The sequence below is a fragment of the Sphaeramia orbicularis genome, chromosome 15 (genome assembly GCF_902148855.1).
Source record: "Sphaeramia orbicularis chromosome 15, fSphaOr1.1, whole genome shotgun sequence".
Taxonomy (NCBI): Eukaryota; Metazoa; Chordata; class Actinopteri; order Kurtiformes; family Apogonidae; genus Sphaeramia; species Sphaeramia orbicularis.
In genome coordinates, this window is record NC_043971.1 from 29,746,790 (window position 1) to 29,760,936 (window position 14,147).

Sequence of the window (14,147 nt, forward strand, 5' to 3'; positions counted from 1 at the left end):
CACTTCAGATCAAATTTAGCCGAAAGTGGCCCCTGAACTAAAATGAGTTTGACACCCCTGATCTACATGATCAGTGAATTAAATATAGGAAAATACGTGATTTTTACCTAAAAACACAAACAGACAGAGGATAATATTATAATAAATAGTGGTAAATCACTTAAAAAAGGTTAAATCTAGAGAAAAATTCGTTTGGGAACTGCCACAAAAGTAGCACTGGGTCTTTATGGGTTAATCTGTCCATATAAAACAATCTATCTTAGTTGTTTTGTTTAGGAAATTGCAGTTTCCAGATGACCGTAACAAACATAAACACATAAATACATCTGCATACATGTCATTTCTTCAAATGAATGTTCTAAATGCATATGCACAGTTATTTTCATTCATTTAAGATGATCAGTCAGTCTTAATTTGCCTGAGCTGCAGCGATTTGCATACAGTGACAATATCCAGAGCGGCTGAGATCTGAAGCATTTTGACACAGTTGTCGCTCCACCTTCACACAAAGCGGTACATCCCAGCCTGTCATTAGGCCTTTACTTGTGGAAACCGGTTTCGTTTAGATTCTCATGGGCCTCGAACACAAGCCAACACGTGCAGACTGGAGCGGAGACATCACACAGACCTCAACGTCGTCCATCCTTGGCTGCGTTCTCTGGCCTTGGTCTGTGAATGGGTGTTCCTTGTACATGAGGTTGTTTTCATCTGCATATTTTCCCACCATTTCCCGCCTACGTCCTTGTGCTTTATAAAATTATCCACATAATAGGTCTGACGATGCTGTAGGCCGGCCACTGCTAAACCTACTGGTGAGCGTGATTTATTTTATCTCATGTCAGCAATCCGGTGACACAAAATTTAACCTTTGACCTCAGATCTCAAAGCTTGGAAGCTGTCACTCAAAAGTACTATTTCTGAGTTTCCTGCATCATCCAGCCTTTAGACCTCTCTCTAATTGCCTTTTGGGCATAGACTTCCATCCCACTGAGCCCCCAGCGCACCCCAGGATGCCTTGGTTGGTTTATTCCCAGCAGCTCAGAGAAGTGTCCCCTGTTTTCAGCCGCCACATTTCACCCAAAAGCTGTTAAAACAACCCTGCGCCTATAATCAATCACATTGTGTTGAGGCATTTTATGACACTGATTCATTGCTTTCAGAGTTTAGTGGACTCTTTTACAGCACACCACAGACATATTAACCTAACAGGGATTTGTTGTTCACCCTCACACCGCACAACAAATCAGATTTATAACAGTGAATATTTCCCCTCAACACCAGTAATGCATATGTTAGTTCAATACATAGTCTGTTTTAAAAGTATTTTATAGTATGTCACAAAAATTTACGTTTTCCACTTAGGATGTGGCTGAAATGGTTATTAAAAGAAATGTTTTGATTGGTTTTTGACATTTGGGAAGAAATGATCCACTAATCTCCGTTAAATGTTGTTTATTTCCCTCATTGCCGGGTGCTTATAAACCATAGAGACTGGATAAGATCATAATAAGCAGATAAATTATGTTCTTTTGCAATTTTTCAATTATAACAAATTTGGTTGTGTGAGCACGCTACATTAACTCCAGAAATTCTGTAATCCACCCTTTTTTTTTTTTTTTCTCCCATCACTGATTTTCCTAATTAGCTTTAAGGCTTGTGTAAATGCCAGGAGTGACTAATTCATAAAGGGAGCAGTAAAAACACATGCAGGAAATAGGCCTGCAGGATGTGTGGAGGGCTCTGAACCATATAAAACATCTGGCCCCTTCTACTACTGTTTCATTATTTTCTATTTTTATTTTGTTTGTAAATTGTCACAGCTGGGTGAAGTCTGGCATGGGCAAACACTCCATCTGCCTTCCACTGTGGGTCAACCAGATTCAGAGGTCGGCCTTAACTTCTCTGACCTCCTAAACTCACTGACAGCGACATAAGTAAAGGACGTTTTCCCAGAGCAGATCAACGACAATCACTGTGGTCTGTTTATGTTACAGCTATAAATATATATTTCAGTCTACTTTAATTATAATTGAATATTTTTGCCTTTTTTTTTTTTTTTTTACTTGTGCTTTGATTAAAAATAGCGCTTCTTTCAGATCAACCTATGACAACTGACCGCCTGTTTCACCTCAACCACCTTCATCCACTCTTCTCTCATGTGTTTTCTTTTCTGTATCTGTCTCTGCCTTTTTGCTTGAGTATTTGGTCTTTGTTTGCCCTTTTGTATTAGCTCTGTATCTGTTCCATAAGCGTTTTTACCTGTTTGTTGTGTGTTTGTCCCTTGTCTGGTTATTGTAAAGCATCTTTGAGTGCATAGAAAAGCACTATATAAAACCAATGTATTATTATTATTATTATTATTATTATTATTATTATTATTATTATTATTATTATTATTATTATTATTTGACCCTTAAAGACCTAAAGAACCACTTGTGAGTTTAACCATGAACTCTGTAATAACTTGTTAATCCCCAATCCTATTAATTAATTAATAACACTGGTCTACAATTTTTTAGAAATGATTTGCTTCAGAGATTAAATGTGCTAAATGTTACATATTTTAATAAGATTAATTGGAAAATAAATGACAAAAGCGCTGGTTTGCTGATGTTTTCAAGGTATATGATTAAGTGTTATTACACATATATATTGGTTTATGTACATTTATATAATAGTTTTTTATAAATCTTCCACTAAATAGAACCTGTAAAGTGAATGTATTCTAATGTGCAGACAGTGTTTTGAAGTAGATCTTGTAGCTCTGAGACAAATATTCCTTTTGAGTCAAACCCATTCTCTCGTTAATTCTTGAATTTCACATTTTGACCCAAGGCTGCATCTTGGAAAGTTCAGCAAACCAGCATTTTTTACTTGATTTTTCTTTATCAGTGACTCTCATGTGGTAAAAATTTCATTACTTTTATTCTGGAAGCATTTTCCTTGTAGACCAGTATAATTCAGGTAAAATGCAGTTTCTTCTGCTTTTCAGCACCATCAGATATGACCCATTTAGATGTTTAGAGGCAACACAACAAATGTGGAAACACTGTCATCTTCTGCAACATTGATTTACATCTAAAACCCATGCAGTTTGACAAATAACAGTGGTTGTAGACGCCTGCTGGTATGAGTTGATGATATATTTTGTTAACAAAGTCACCTTAAGCTCTGAATTTACTCTGAGCTTTAATGAACATCTACATGTTCAATAAATATAGGACAATATATTTGTAAAATGTAAAATGTACTCAAATTTAAGAAAATTTTACTCTACTCAGATAACATTTGGTCCCTCTCTACAAAGAGTAAAAGTTACTCTTTGGGTAGAACTATCCAAACTCAATATAGAGCCAAATTTACTCTTTTTGAGGAAAATACTTTTGACTCTGGAAAAAAAATGCTCAGTAATTTTTCCTTATTTTCACTAAAAAGTGCTAGATAAAGGGAATAATAGTGACAAACTACAACGGAAAGGTTAGACGTAATGAAAAATTCACCACAAAAATACTTTAAGGGATCATTTCCATATATTCTGGATACTGGTTTAGACAGTTTTACACGGGGTGACAAAGAGTGGCAAGTGGTTTTTGCATTGTGGCATGACAGGATGGTGCATGGGAACATATGTGTAAATGGACACAACAATAGATGTACAAAGATATTATATTTATTGTTATATCCTACTCTGTGTCAAACACTATCCAAGTTTTCTTAATACAAAATTAAACTGTGCAGCTCTTAAAAATTAAAATATTCCAATAAAACTACCATTTCTGCTCTGCAAGAATGTGCAATATGCTTGTAGGTATGGTGGTTTGTTTTAACATGTACAGTTTTCAGAAGATACATGCAGATCTGACCCCTGGATGTACTTTTAATATTGTTTTCTACTGTCATTTACACTGGTCTACAAGTAAAATGCTTCCAGAATAAAAATAATTAAACTTTTCCAATTTTGAGTCACTAATAAAGAAAAAGGAAGTCACAAGTGTTAGTTGGTTGTAGTTTCTAAGATACAGTTTTGGGCCAAAATGTGAAATTCTGAGAATTAATAAGAGAATGGGTTTTATTCAAAAGGAATGTTTGTCTCAGAGCTACCAGGTCTACTTCGAAACAGTGTCTCTACATTCTAATACATTCACTTTGCAGGTTCTTATAGTGGAACATTTATAAATTCACTGTATAAATGTACATAAACCTGCACTGTAAAAAAAAAATCCTGTTGTTTTTACAGAAAAAAACTGGCAGCTGTGGTTTCCAGAACAATACTGTAAAAAACACATCCAACTGTAAACATATTTACGGGGTAACATGTAGATTTAACGCTGGATTTAAATGGTAAATGGACTGCACTTATTTAGCACATTTTCTCCACCTTCATGGTGTCCAAAGCTCTTTCCAAAGCCACCAGGTCCAACTGGGAGCAATTTAGGGTTCAGTGTCTTCCACAAACACTTTGACATACGGACAGTCGGAGCCAGGATTTGAACCACCAACCCTTTGGTTACTGGATGAGCCGCTCTACCAACTCTACATCCTCATTCATTTACAAATTTAAAATGTTAAATTGTTAAATGTTTACTTTTTTATAACTTCTTAATAAAAAAAAAAAAAAAAAAAAAGCAAAAAGGCCGTTATTTCAACATTACGGTCTTGCAATTTAAACAGCATCACATTCTTTTTCAATTTACAGTTTTATTTTCTAAAAACAATAGAAATAAATCATTTCTACATACAAATCTGGTTTTGTTCACATACTCTTCCTGTAAAAACTACAGCTATATTTGATTTGATCGTTAACACAAAATTTTTTTCAAATAAACAACTTTGCATTGTATTGTCACTTACAGTTTTTTTATGTTGCAATTTTACAACTTTTTGGTGTTAATTCCACAGTCATTTTTTTTTTACAGTGCACTTACCAATGAAAAGGCAGAGGAATAATAGTCACTCCTATAGATTTTTATATGTCTAGGTTGATTTGCTATAGTCTGGAGTCAGTTTTTTTATGTTGCAATTTTACATCTTTTTGGTGTTAATTCTACAGTCATTTTTTATAGTGTACATACATGTGTAATAACACACCATATATTCTGAAAACATAAAATAACCAGCACTTTTGTCATTTGTTTTCTGATTCATCTTATTAACCCTTTCATGCATGAATTATGATATCCTTACCCAATATATTTTTCCTGAGTGTTTTTATTCCTTTTTCGGCATGAAAAAAACAATGCAATTGAGGTTTTTTTTTTTTTTTTTTTTTTTTTTTTTTTTTTTTATTAAGAAGTTAGAAAAATGGCTACTCCATGTATTTAATTTTTGAAGCAAAGAAAGATGTGTTTGAAACCTAATATCAGAAAGTGATATGGAAAACTACGCAATAAAAACATTCTTAATGCTGCTAATCAGATGTTTTGTCACAATTTAACACACTCTAATACTAGTTATTATTCATTTCATGGAGATAATACGCAAAAAAACAAAAACAAAACAAAACAAAACTGTTACAATCTAATAACAATTGGCAATTGATTTACAGTGAGAGAAAAAACAAAAAACAAAACACATGTCACTGCAGATCAGGTTTATCAAGAACAGCAAAGTTACAGTAATGGTATGAATGTCAGTGTATGAGATGATACATCAGTGTTGGCTGATATAGAACTAAAACAACAAAACCCATGAATGAACTACAGAACAGATGCAGAATAACTGTCCACTGCAGTGAACACTATGCATGAAAGGGTTAAAGTCTGTAAGATTGAGCCCATTGAATGTCTGAAGCTGATATTTTCTAACAAATTGTAGAGGAGTGTTATCTATTCATGTCCATATTCTCAAAAGAGCAGCTTTTCCGTTTAGTAGTGACGTCACAGGCACGCACCAATCCCAGGGCTTGTTGTAATTATCTCCAAAGTGCATTGCTTTGGTGAAGCGCTGCCAGGAAAAACGTAAAGTGGTGTAATTGGTTGCGCAGTGAAGGTTCTGTTAAATGCCTCTGCAGCTGAAGGGAGTCCCAGTACTACTGAGCTCTGTCATCCCATAAAACTGCAAACAGAGAGCGAACTTTTGGACCCACTTTTCCTACTTTTAGATTCCACTTTTTCCAAACTTTGTGCTTTGATCATGTTCTGGACACTGCTGTGCGCAACTGTCGCCTTTGCGTCCTTACCGGCAGATGCGCAAATCTCCGGCCGGTATGTGATCGGATGTCCCGCTCGGTGTGACAAATCGATGTGTCCACGGTTACCCACGGACTGCCCCGCGGGACAGACCCTCGACGCGTGCCACTGCTGCCCGGTGTGCGCATCCGCAGAGGGCGAAGCCTGCGGCGGCAGCGGCAAACTCGGTGACCCGGTGTGCGGAGAGGGGCTGGAGTGTTCGGTATCCGGTGGGGTTGGATTCACAGCCACGGTTAGAAGGAGAAGCAAGAATGGGATTTGTGTGTGCAAAACCACCGAGCCGGTTTGTGGAAGCGATGGGGTGTCCTACCGGAATATCTGCGAGCTGAAGAGGGTGAGCCGGCGGGCCCAGAAGCTGCAGCAGCCACCTGTTCTGTTCATTCAGAGGGGAGCCTGTGGGAAAGGTGAGCCAGACCAGGGCAGTCTGACCAGCACTGATGTGCACAGGGCTGGACAGTGCAGGACTAGTGTTCAATTCACCCACAAGACCCTGAGCTACTGTTGTGCCACTTCCCAAATGATTATTTTCTCTATATTTAAACTTTCTCAACTGATTTTTCACCATTTATTGTAATATTGTATTCATTTTTTAGGAGAAAGTCAGGTGTTTTCCTATATTTCATTTACTGATCATACATGTTCATTAAAGCTCAGTTTAAAGTTGAGGGTTATTATATTAAAAATAGAAAAAACTGAAGAAAATGTGACTTTTTCAGCAAAGATATCAATAACTGAATATAATAATCACTACAGAGCCTCTGAACATCCATATCTGATGACCATGAAAAGATGACAAACTCCATTTTAAACCAATTATTTTCATATATTGATAAGAGTAGTGGATACACAGTTATTAAACAGTTTGGATCAATAGATGGTTTTGGTCAGTGGTGGCTGGACTGCTGCTTCTATGATTTAACCCATAAAGACCCAGTGCTACTTTTGTGCCACTTCCCAAATGATTATTTTCTCTATATTTAAACTTTCTTAACTGATTTTTCACCATTTATTGTAATATTGTATTCATTTTTTTGGTGAAAGTCAGGTGTTTTCCTATATTTCATTTACTGATCATAGATGTTCATTAAAGCTCAGTTTAAAGTTGAGGGTTATTACATTAAAAACAGAGAAAACTGAAGAAAATGTGACTTTTTCAGCAAAGATATAAATAACTGAATATAATAATCACTATGGAGCCTCTGAACGTCCATATCTGATGACCATGAAAAGATGACAAACTATATTTTACACCAATTATTTACATGTATAAACAGTTTGGATCAGTAGATGGTTTTGGTCAATGGTGGTTGGACTGCTGCTTCTATGATTTAACCCATAAAGACCCAGTGTTACTTTTGTGCCAGTTCCCAAATGATTATTTTCTCTATATTTAAACTATCTTAACTGATTTTTCACCATTTATTGTAATATTATATTCTTTACTTTGTGTTTTTTCAGTAAAAATCAGGTATTTTCCTATATTTAATTTGCTGATCATACATGTTCATTAAAGCTCAGATTAAAGTTGAGGGTTATTACATCAAAAACAGAGAAAACTGAAGAAAATGTGACTTTTTCAGCAAAGATATAATAACTGAATATAAAACAACTGTCACTGATCAACTGGTGAATCAGTGTTGTAGAAGATGACAGTGTTTCCACATTCACTACGGAGCCTCTGAATGTCCAAATGGGTCATATCTGATGACCATGAAAAGATGACAAACTGCATTTTAAACCAATTATTTTCATATATTGATAAGAGTAGTGGATACACAGTTATTAAACAGTTTGGATCAGTAGATGGTTTTGGTCAGTGGTGGTTGGACTGCTGCTGCTGTGTTTTAACCCATAAAGACCCAATGTTACTTTTATGCTAGTTCCCAAACAATTCTTTCTCTATATTTAACCTTTCTTATCACCATTTATTGTAATATTGTATTCTTTACTTTGCATTTTTTCAGTGAAAATCAAGTATTTTCCTATATTTAATTTACTGATCATAGCTGTTCATTAAAGCTCAGATTAAAGTTGAGGGTTATTACATCAAAAACAGAGAAAACTGAAGAAAATGTGAGTTTTTCAGCAAAGATATAAATAACTGAAAATAAAACAACTGTCAATGATCAACTGGTGAATCAATGTTGTAGAAGATGACGGTGTTTCCATGTTCACTGTAGAGCCTCTGAATGTCCAAGTGGGTCATATCTGATGACCATGAAAAGATGACAAACTGTATTTTACACCAATTATTTACGTGTTGATAGGATTAGTGGATCAGCATGTATTAAACAGTTTAGATCAGTAGATGGTTTTGGTCAATGGTGGTTGGATGACTGCTACTATGATTTAACCCATAAAGACCCAGCACTACTTTCATACCAGTTCCCAAGTGATTCTTTCTCTATATTTAATCTTTCTTACCATTTCTCACCATTTATTGTAATATTGTCTTCCTTACTTTGTGTTTTTTCAGTGAAAATCAAGTATTTTCCTATATTCAATTTACTGATCATAGATGTTTATTAAAGCTCAGAGTAAAGTTGAGAAAAACTGAAGAAAATGTGACTTTTTCAGCAAAATATATAAACAACTGAACATAAAACAAGTGTCTCCAAACACTGTCACTGATCAACTGGTGAATCAGTGTTGTAGGAGGTGTTTCCACGTTCACTACAGAGCCTCTGACCATCCAAATGGGTCATATCTAATGACCATGAAAAGATGACAAACTGCATTTTACACCAATTATTTACATGGATTGATAAAATTTGTGGATACAGAGTTATTAAACAGTTTAGATCAGTAGATGGTTTTGGTCAATGGTGGTTGGACTGCTGCTTCTGTGCTTTAACCCATAAAGACCTAGTGTTACTTTTATGCCAGTTCCCAAACGATTCTTTCACTATATTTAAACTTTCTTATCACCATTTATTGTAATATTGTATTCTTTACTTTGCATTTTTTCAGTAAAAATCAAGTATTTTCCTGTATTTAATTTACTGATCATAGATGTTCATTAAAGCTCAGTTTAAAGTTGAGGGTTATTAAATCAAAAACAGAGAAAACTGAAGAAAATGTGACTTTTTCAGCAAAGATATCAATAACTGAACATAAAACAACTGTCACTGATCACCTGGTGAATCAATTCTGTAGAAGATGACAGTGTTTCCATGTTCATTCCAAAAGTCCAAATGGGTCATATCTGATGATCATGAAAAGATGACAAACTGCATTTTAAACCAATTATTTACATATATAGACAAGAGTAGTGGATCAGCAGTTATTAAACAGTTCAGATCACTAGATAGTTTTGGTCAATGGTGATTGAACTGCTGTATATATACTTTAACCCATAAAGACCCAGTTTTACTTTTGTGGCAGTTCGCAAATTTTTCTATTTAACCTTTATTAAGTGATTAATCAGCATTTATTATAATATTTTCTTCTGTATTTTCCTATGTTTAATTTGCTGATCATGCACTTTAATCATCATTATGATAAATGTTTGAGGGTTATTATATCAAAAACAGAGAAAACTTGCGAAAAAGTGACTTTTCCAATAAAATGTATCATTAACTGAACATAAAACAAGAGTCTCCAACAGCTGTCATTGATCCAACTCCATGGGTTTTACTGGTGAATCAATGTTGTAGAAGATGATGGTGTTTCCATGTTCACTACAGAGCCTCTGACTGTCCAAATGGGTCATATTTGATGACCATGAAAAGATGACAGACTGTATTTTACACCAATTATTTACATGGATTGATAGGATTAAGTGGATAAACAGTTATTAAACATTTTAGATCAGTAGATGGTTTTGGTTGACAGTAGTTGGTCGACTGTTTCTGTGCTTTAAACATCAGTGTTGGTGGATCCAGCTGTACATGACACATATGAAACGAATGATCTTTGGTCCAAACTGATCACGCACTGATTCTCTTTTTGTGTCATTCTCCCCTTGACTCTTTATGCTCTGGAGTATAAACAGTGAAATCCTCATTCAGCTGAACTTCACACAGATGTTATACAGCTGTACGCAGTGGCACACAATCCCCATGTGTCTCCAAAACAAGAGGCACTATTGAACTGTGTTGTTTGCCTCTTGTTCTTGCATTACAATTAGATTCGATCACAGAACCTTTTTCTAGTTCTGCCTCTTGGATGAAGTCATGAGCTTTCTCCTGATGTAAAACTTGATGCAGGCCAGTGGATAATCTCTGGTATGCATAGCCAGCAGTCACATGGCAATAGTCCACCTGATTGTTGTATAAAATAGACATGCCAGACTGATTAGACAGAGTTCAGTTCTATACAGTTAACATGACAAAAGATTAAATTAGAGATTTGCAAGTGTGTTAACGTAGAGCTGTAATTTGGGTGTTATGTGAAAAGTATTTCACCCTCATCAGTGGAATTCTGTAATAACAGGCCATCTTTCTTCACCTCAGACGTGAACTGTGTAAAACGGCCCAGCTCAGCCAAGAGTTCACATACTGTAACATTTAATCAGTGACTCATTCATCATCATTAATTCTGTGTGTGTGATACGTCTCAAATCTGAAATATTTAGGGAGGAGAAACGGTTAGACTCACATAAACCCCGCTATGCAGATGTCACAGCTGGTATAGACATTATTTTGATAGCCTAAGTTTGTGTGTGTCCTTGTGCGTTACATACAGTGTGTCCATCCACAGTGGGCACCATGTGTGCAACTGAAAACTTGTGAATGAAGCAATCTAACACCGGTCGCCTCACAGACCTATAAGTTACTTCAAGGCTTGGAAATTCAACATCTCCTCCTCCCAATATTCCCTGAGTCCTATCTCTTTCTGTCTCTCCTCGCTGCCTTTCGATGTTTCTGTTTTCATACATAAATCACACTTAACAGTCACATGAAGGCATTCCTGGCACTGATTCAAAACCATAATCCCTCCTCTGTTGAAGACAGTTAAAGACAGACAGGAGACTGTAGAAAACACAGAATTAGCAACCCATACTTTTGAGGAAGGTTTACTTGTACATCAGAAACGGTGCGGGCAACGTGGTAGGGCAGACTGTTTCTGAATTTGTTAGTCAGTCATGTAAGCAATTTTCGTCATTCCGGCAGCTAACCATGTCTGAAAGTGCCACAAACAGAGAAAAACTGTGGTGAGTGCTATTGATTTTCCAAAGCTCCCGCTGAAAATTTCCATGTGCCGCAATAAAACGAGTCATGTTTCATTTGGTGCACCCGAACGCCTCAGTCTAAGCTGTCGACGAACAATGCTGTCCACAGTGGCAAATGTGATCAGGGCTTTAGATTTAGACATAACTGCAAGGCTTGACCCTAAAGAAAAACACCCCCCCCCCCCCCCTCCTTCTCCTCCTCCTCCTCCCCTACTCCCCTTTCCCTTTTTTGTACTGCCCTGCAACATGGCCCGCATTAAGAAAACACACGCAAGTACACTTTGCATGATGTCATTTCAAGTCTGGACTGTGCCATGGAAAATTAGGTCAAGTATCGCTGTGGCCTCGGGGTTCAATTTGTTTGAAACGTTTCATTTTGTGACCCAGAGATCGATAGACAAGCTGCTGAAACAAATAAATGTGAGAAAGTGTGTAAAGGGGCACATAAGAACAGAGACAGATGTGAACTATAAGTCAGTTTCTGAATTTCAAACCAAAGGGAAACTAAATAGAGTCTGTATCTGCTGAATGACTGTGCTATAATGCATTGCTTGCTAATGTTCTGCTGTGTATTGTGTGGTTCTGCATGGTAGCATCTGCTGAATATGTGCTTCTGTTTGACTTGTCCGCACTATTGATAACATTAAAGAGTGCCTTTATGCATGTCTCTTATCCCTCTGTACTATCAGTCTGTCTGCTTTCCTTTATGATTTCTGTAGATCTCCCTGATGCCTTAAATTGAATGTATGACTCCTTTCATTTCTCTTTCTTCATACTCATCTGTGCAACATGGAGACATTATCTGAATAAGATTTGATCACAGATTTTAGTTCCCAAGCCCATAGCACACACCGTCGGCTCCTTTTGTGCTTCTTTCTATTTATATTTGTTGACTTTCCTTTTCGCAATACCCACTACCGAACAATTCAATCTCAACTCCAGATACATTTTAATCTGTTTTCTTTTGACTGTTCCACTGGTAGTCGTAGAGCTGAGAAAGCACAGCTGTTGCATCTTTAAAGATATTAAATGAAGCTTTGGGACGAAAATCATAGATTCGTATCTTATCTTTGCTCTGGTGACTTTTATTATTTATTACTCCTCAGTTAAGGGTGTATTATAACAGAAACGTGTTCTGCTCATTCCAAACATTTAAAGCTCTTTTCAGTGACATTATGTGTCATGAATAGTAAAGCTGAGAGTGTTTTAGTGTCACTGGGAAAAAATATCATGATTACCTTTAAACATATTATAATTGTTTCAGGCAGTAGACAGTCTATCCTGTGATGGCCTGATTTTCATTCATTCATTCATTCCTTCATTCATTCATTCATTGGTGCTGAGGTATGTAAAATAATATTCATACAGATAGAACATGAGGCATAAAGGAGTGAACATGTGAAACAAGGCATGGCGATAACAAAAAAGGTACCTTAATTGTACAGTGCTAAATTAAGTTAAAAAAGAAAAAAAAAAAAAACTTCTAACAGAGCATTATCATAGTACGCATTAAAGGTAAAAACAGTTAAAAACAACAGCAATCAACTTTAGCTAATCACATGTGTTTTAAGACAGTTAAGAGGGTGAAATACATGATTGACAGCTGTAATTACTGATAGCTGATCAAATTCTAGAACAAGCAACCTAGACATGACCCTACTCTATCTCTCATCACTTGACTTTTCTGTAACAGCATGAAGTTGCATCAGATTCATCTTAGTCTTTTGATTTGGCCTGAGAGGACAGAGCTGCACAAGGATGGTTCCACTTATAGTGTCTTTTCCTCCTGTTTTTTTTTCTTTTTTTTTTTTTTTTTTGCTGTTGCAGCTTTAAAGGGGTCATATTTTACTAAACCCACTTTTATTAGTCTTTGGTACATTTATTTGTGTATTTGGACCCTAATAGTTCAAAAAGTTTGAATTTGAACCCTCCAGGTGCTGCAAAGCTATCTTTATATTCATTTTGGCAAAAAATCAAGTGGATTTCTACAACCCATTTTAATTCCTGCTTAATTTGTTTTGTCTATAACTAGTTATGTTATGACATTTGCACATATAAGGTGAAGACTTCTGATGAACATTTCTCCAAGTACAACATAATTGTTTGTCAGCAGCAGCAGTTGTAGTCCATACTGAAAATATGTCCAAACTTCCAGTCGATTACCTAAAATTTTCAGTTGTTGGTTGTATTAATGAACACAAGTGCCTGAACAGGACAGAGAAGCATGGTCAACAACCTAGAGGGGGTGGGGCATTTGTATTTAAAGGGCCAACACTCAAAACAACCTTTCTGGTGTCATTATTCAGAAATAGGTTTGAAGATGGACCTGTGGAGTTGAATTAATGAAGAATTCAGACCCAAGCATAGCATTTAAAGTTTATGTAGACCACAGGGAATTGTTTTAAAATGCATAATTCCATTTAAAAAGAGCAAAATATCACTCCTTTAAGGCATCTTTCACAATATTGTGTGTGCATTTAGGGATGAGCATAATCATACCATCATATTCTGTTTAGTCTCCACAGATTAAATTCCAAGGGAAGAAATTAACTTCTTTACGCTCAGTTGAACTGAACTGATTGAATACAGTTCAGAATTAAAAGGGAGAGACAGAAAAAAAAATGGTTAGTTAGAGCAGAGTTGCCAAAACTTTGTATCTTCTCAACTGCAGATTGCATGAATCATAATCCTTCAGTTCTCTAATGAAGTGTGTATTGAGCAAAAATCAATTACTTAGTAGCAACCCTGACTCAGTGGGTGACATGACTTAGAAAAGATTTACTTTT

The 14,147-nt window shown here is 36.0% G+C and overlaps 1 protein-coding gene across 1 annotated transcript in view; it reads left to right on the plus strand.

Moving 5' to 3' along the window:
- The first annotated feature begins 6,132 nt into the window (after nt 1–6,132).
- Nucleotides 6,133–14,147, plus strand: part of LOC115434795 (serine protease HTRA1A-like) — a 36,888-nt gene continuing 28,873 nt past the window's right edge. The window contains exon 1 of the mRNA XM_030156935.1: nt 6,133–6,592. Within this exon, the coding sequence (XP_030012795.1) occupies nt 6,133–6,592 (460 nt within the window). The remainder of the gene's footprint in view (nt 6,593–14,147) is intronic.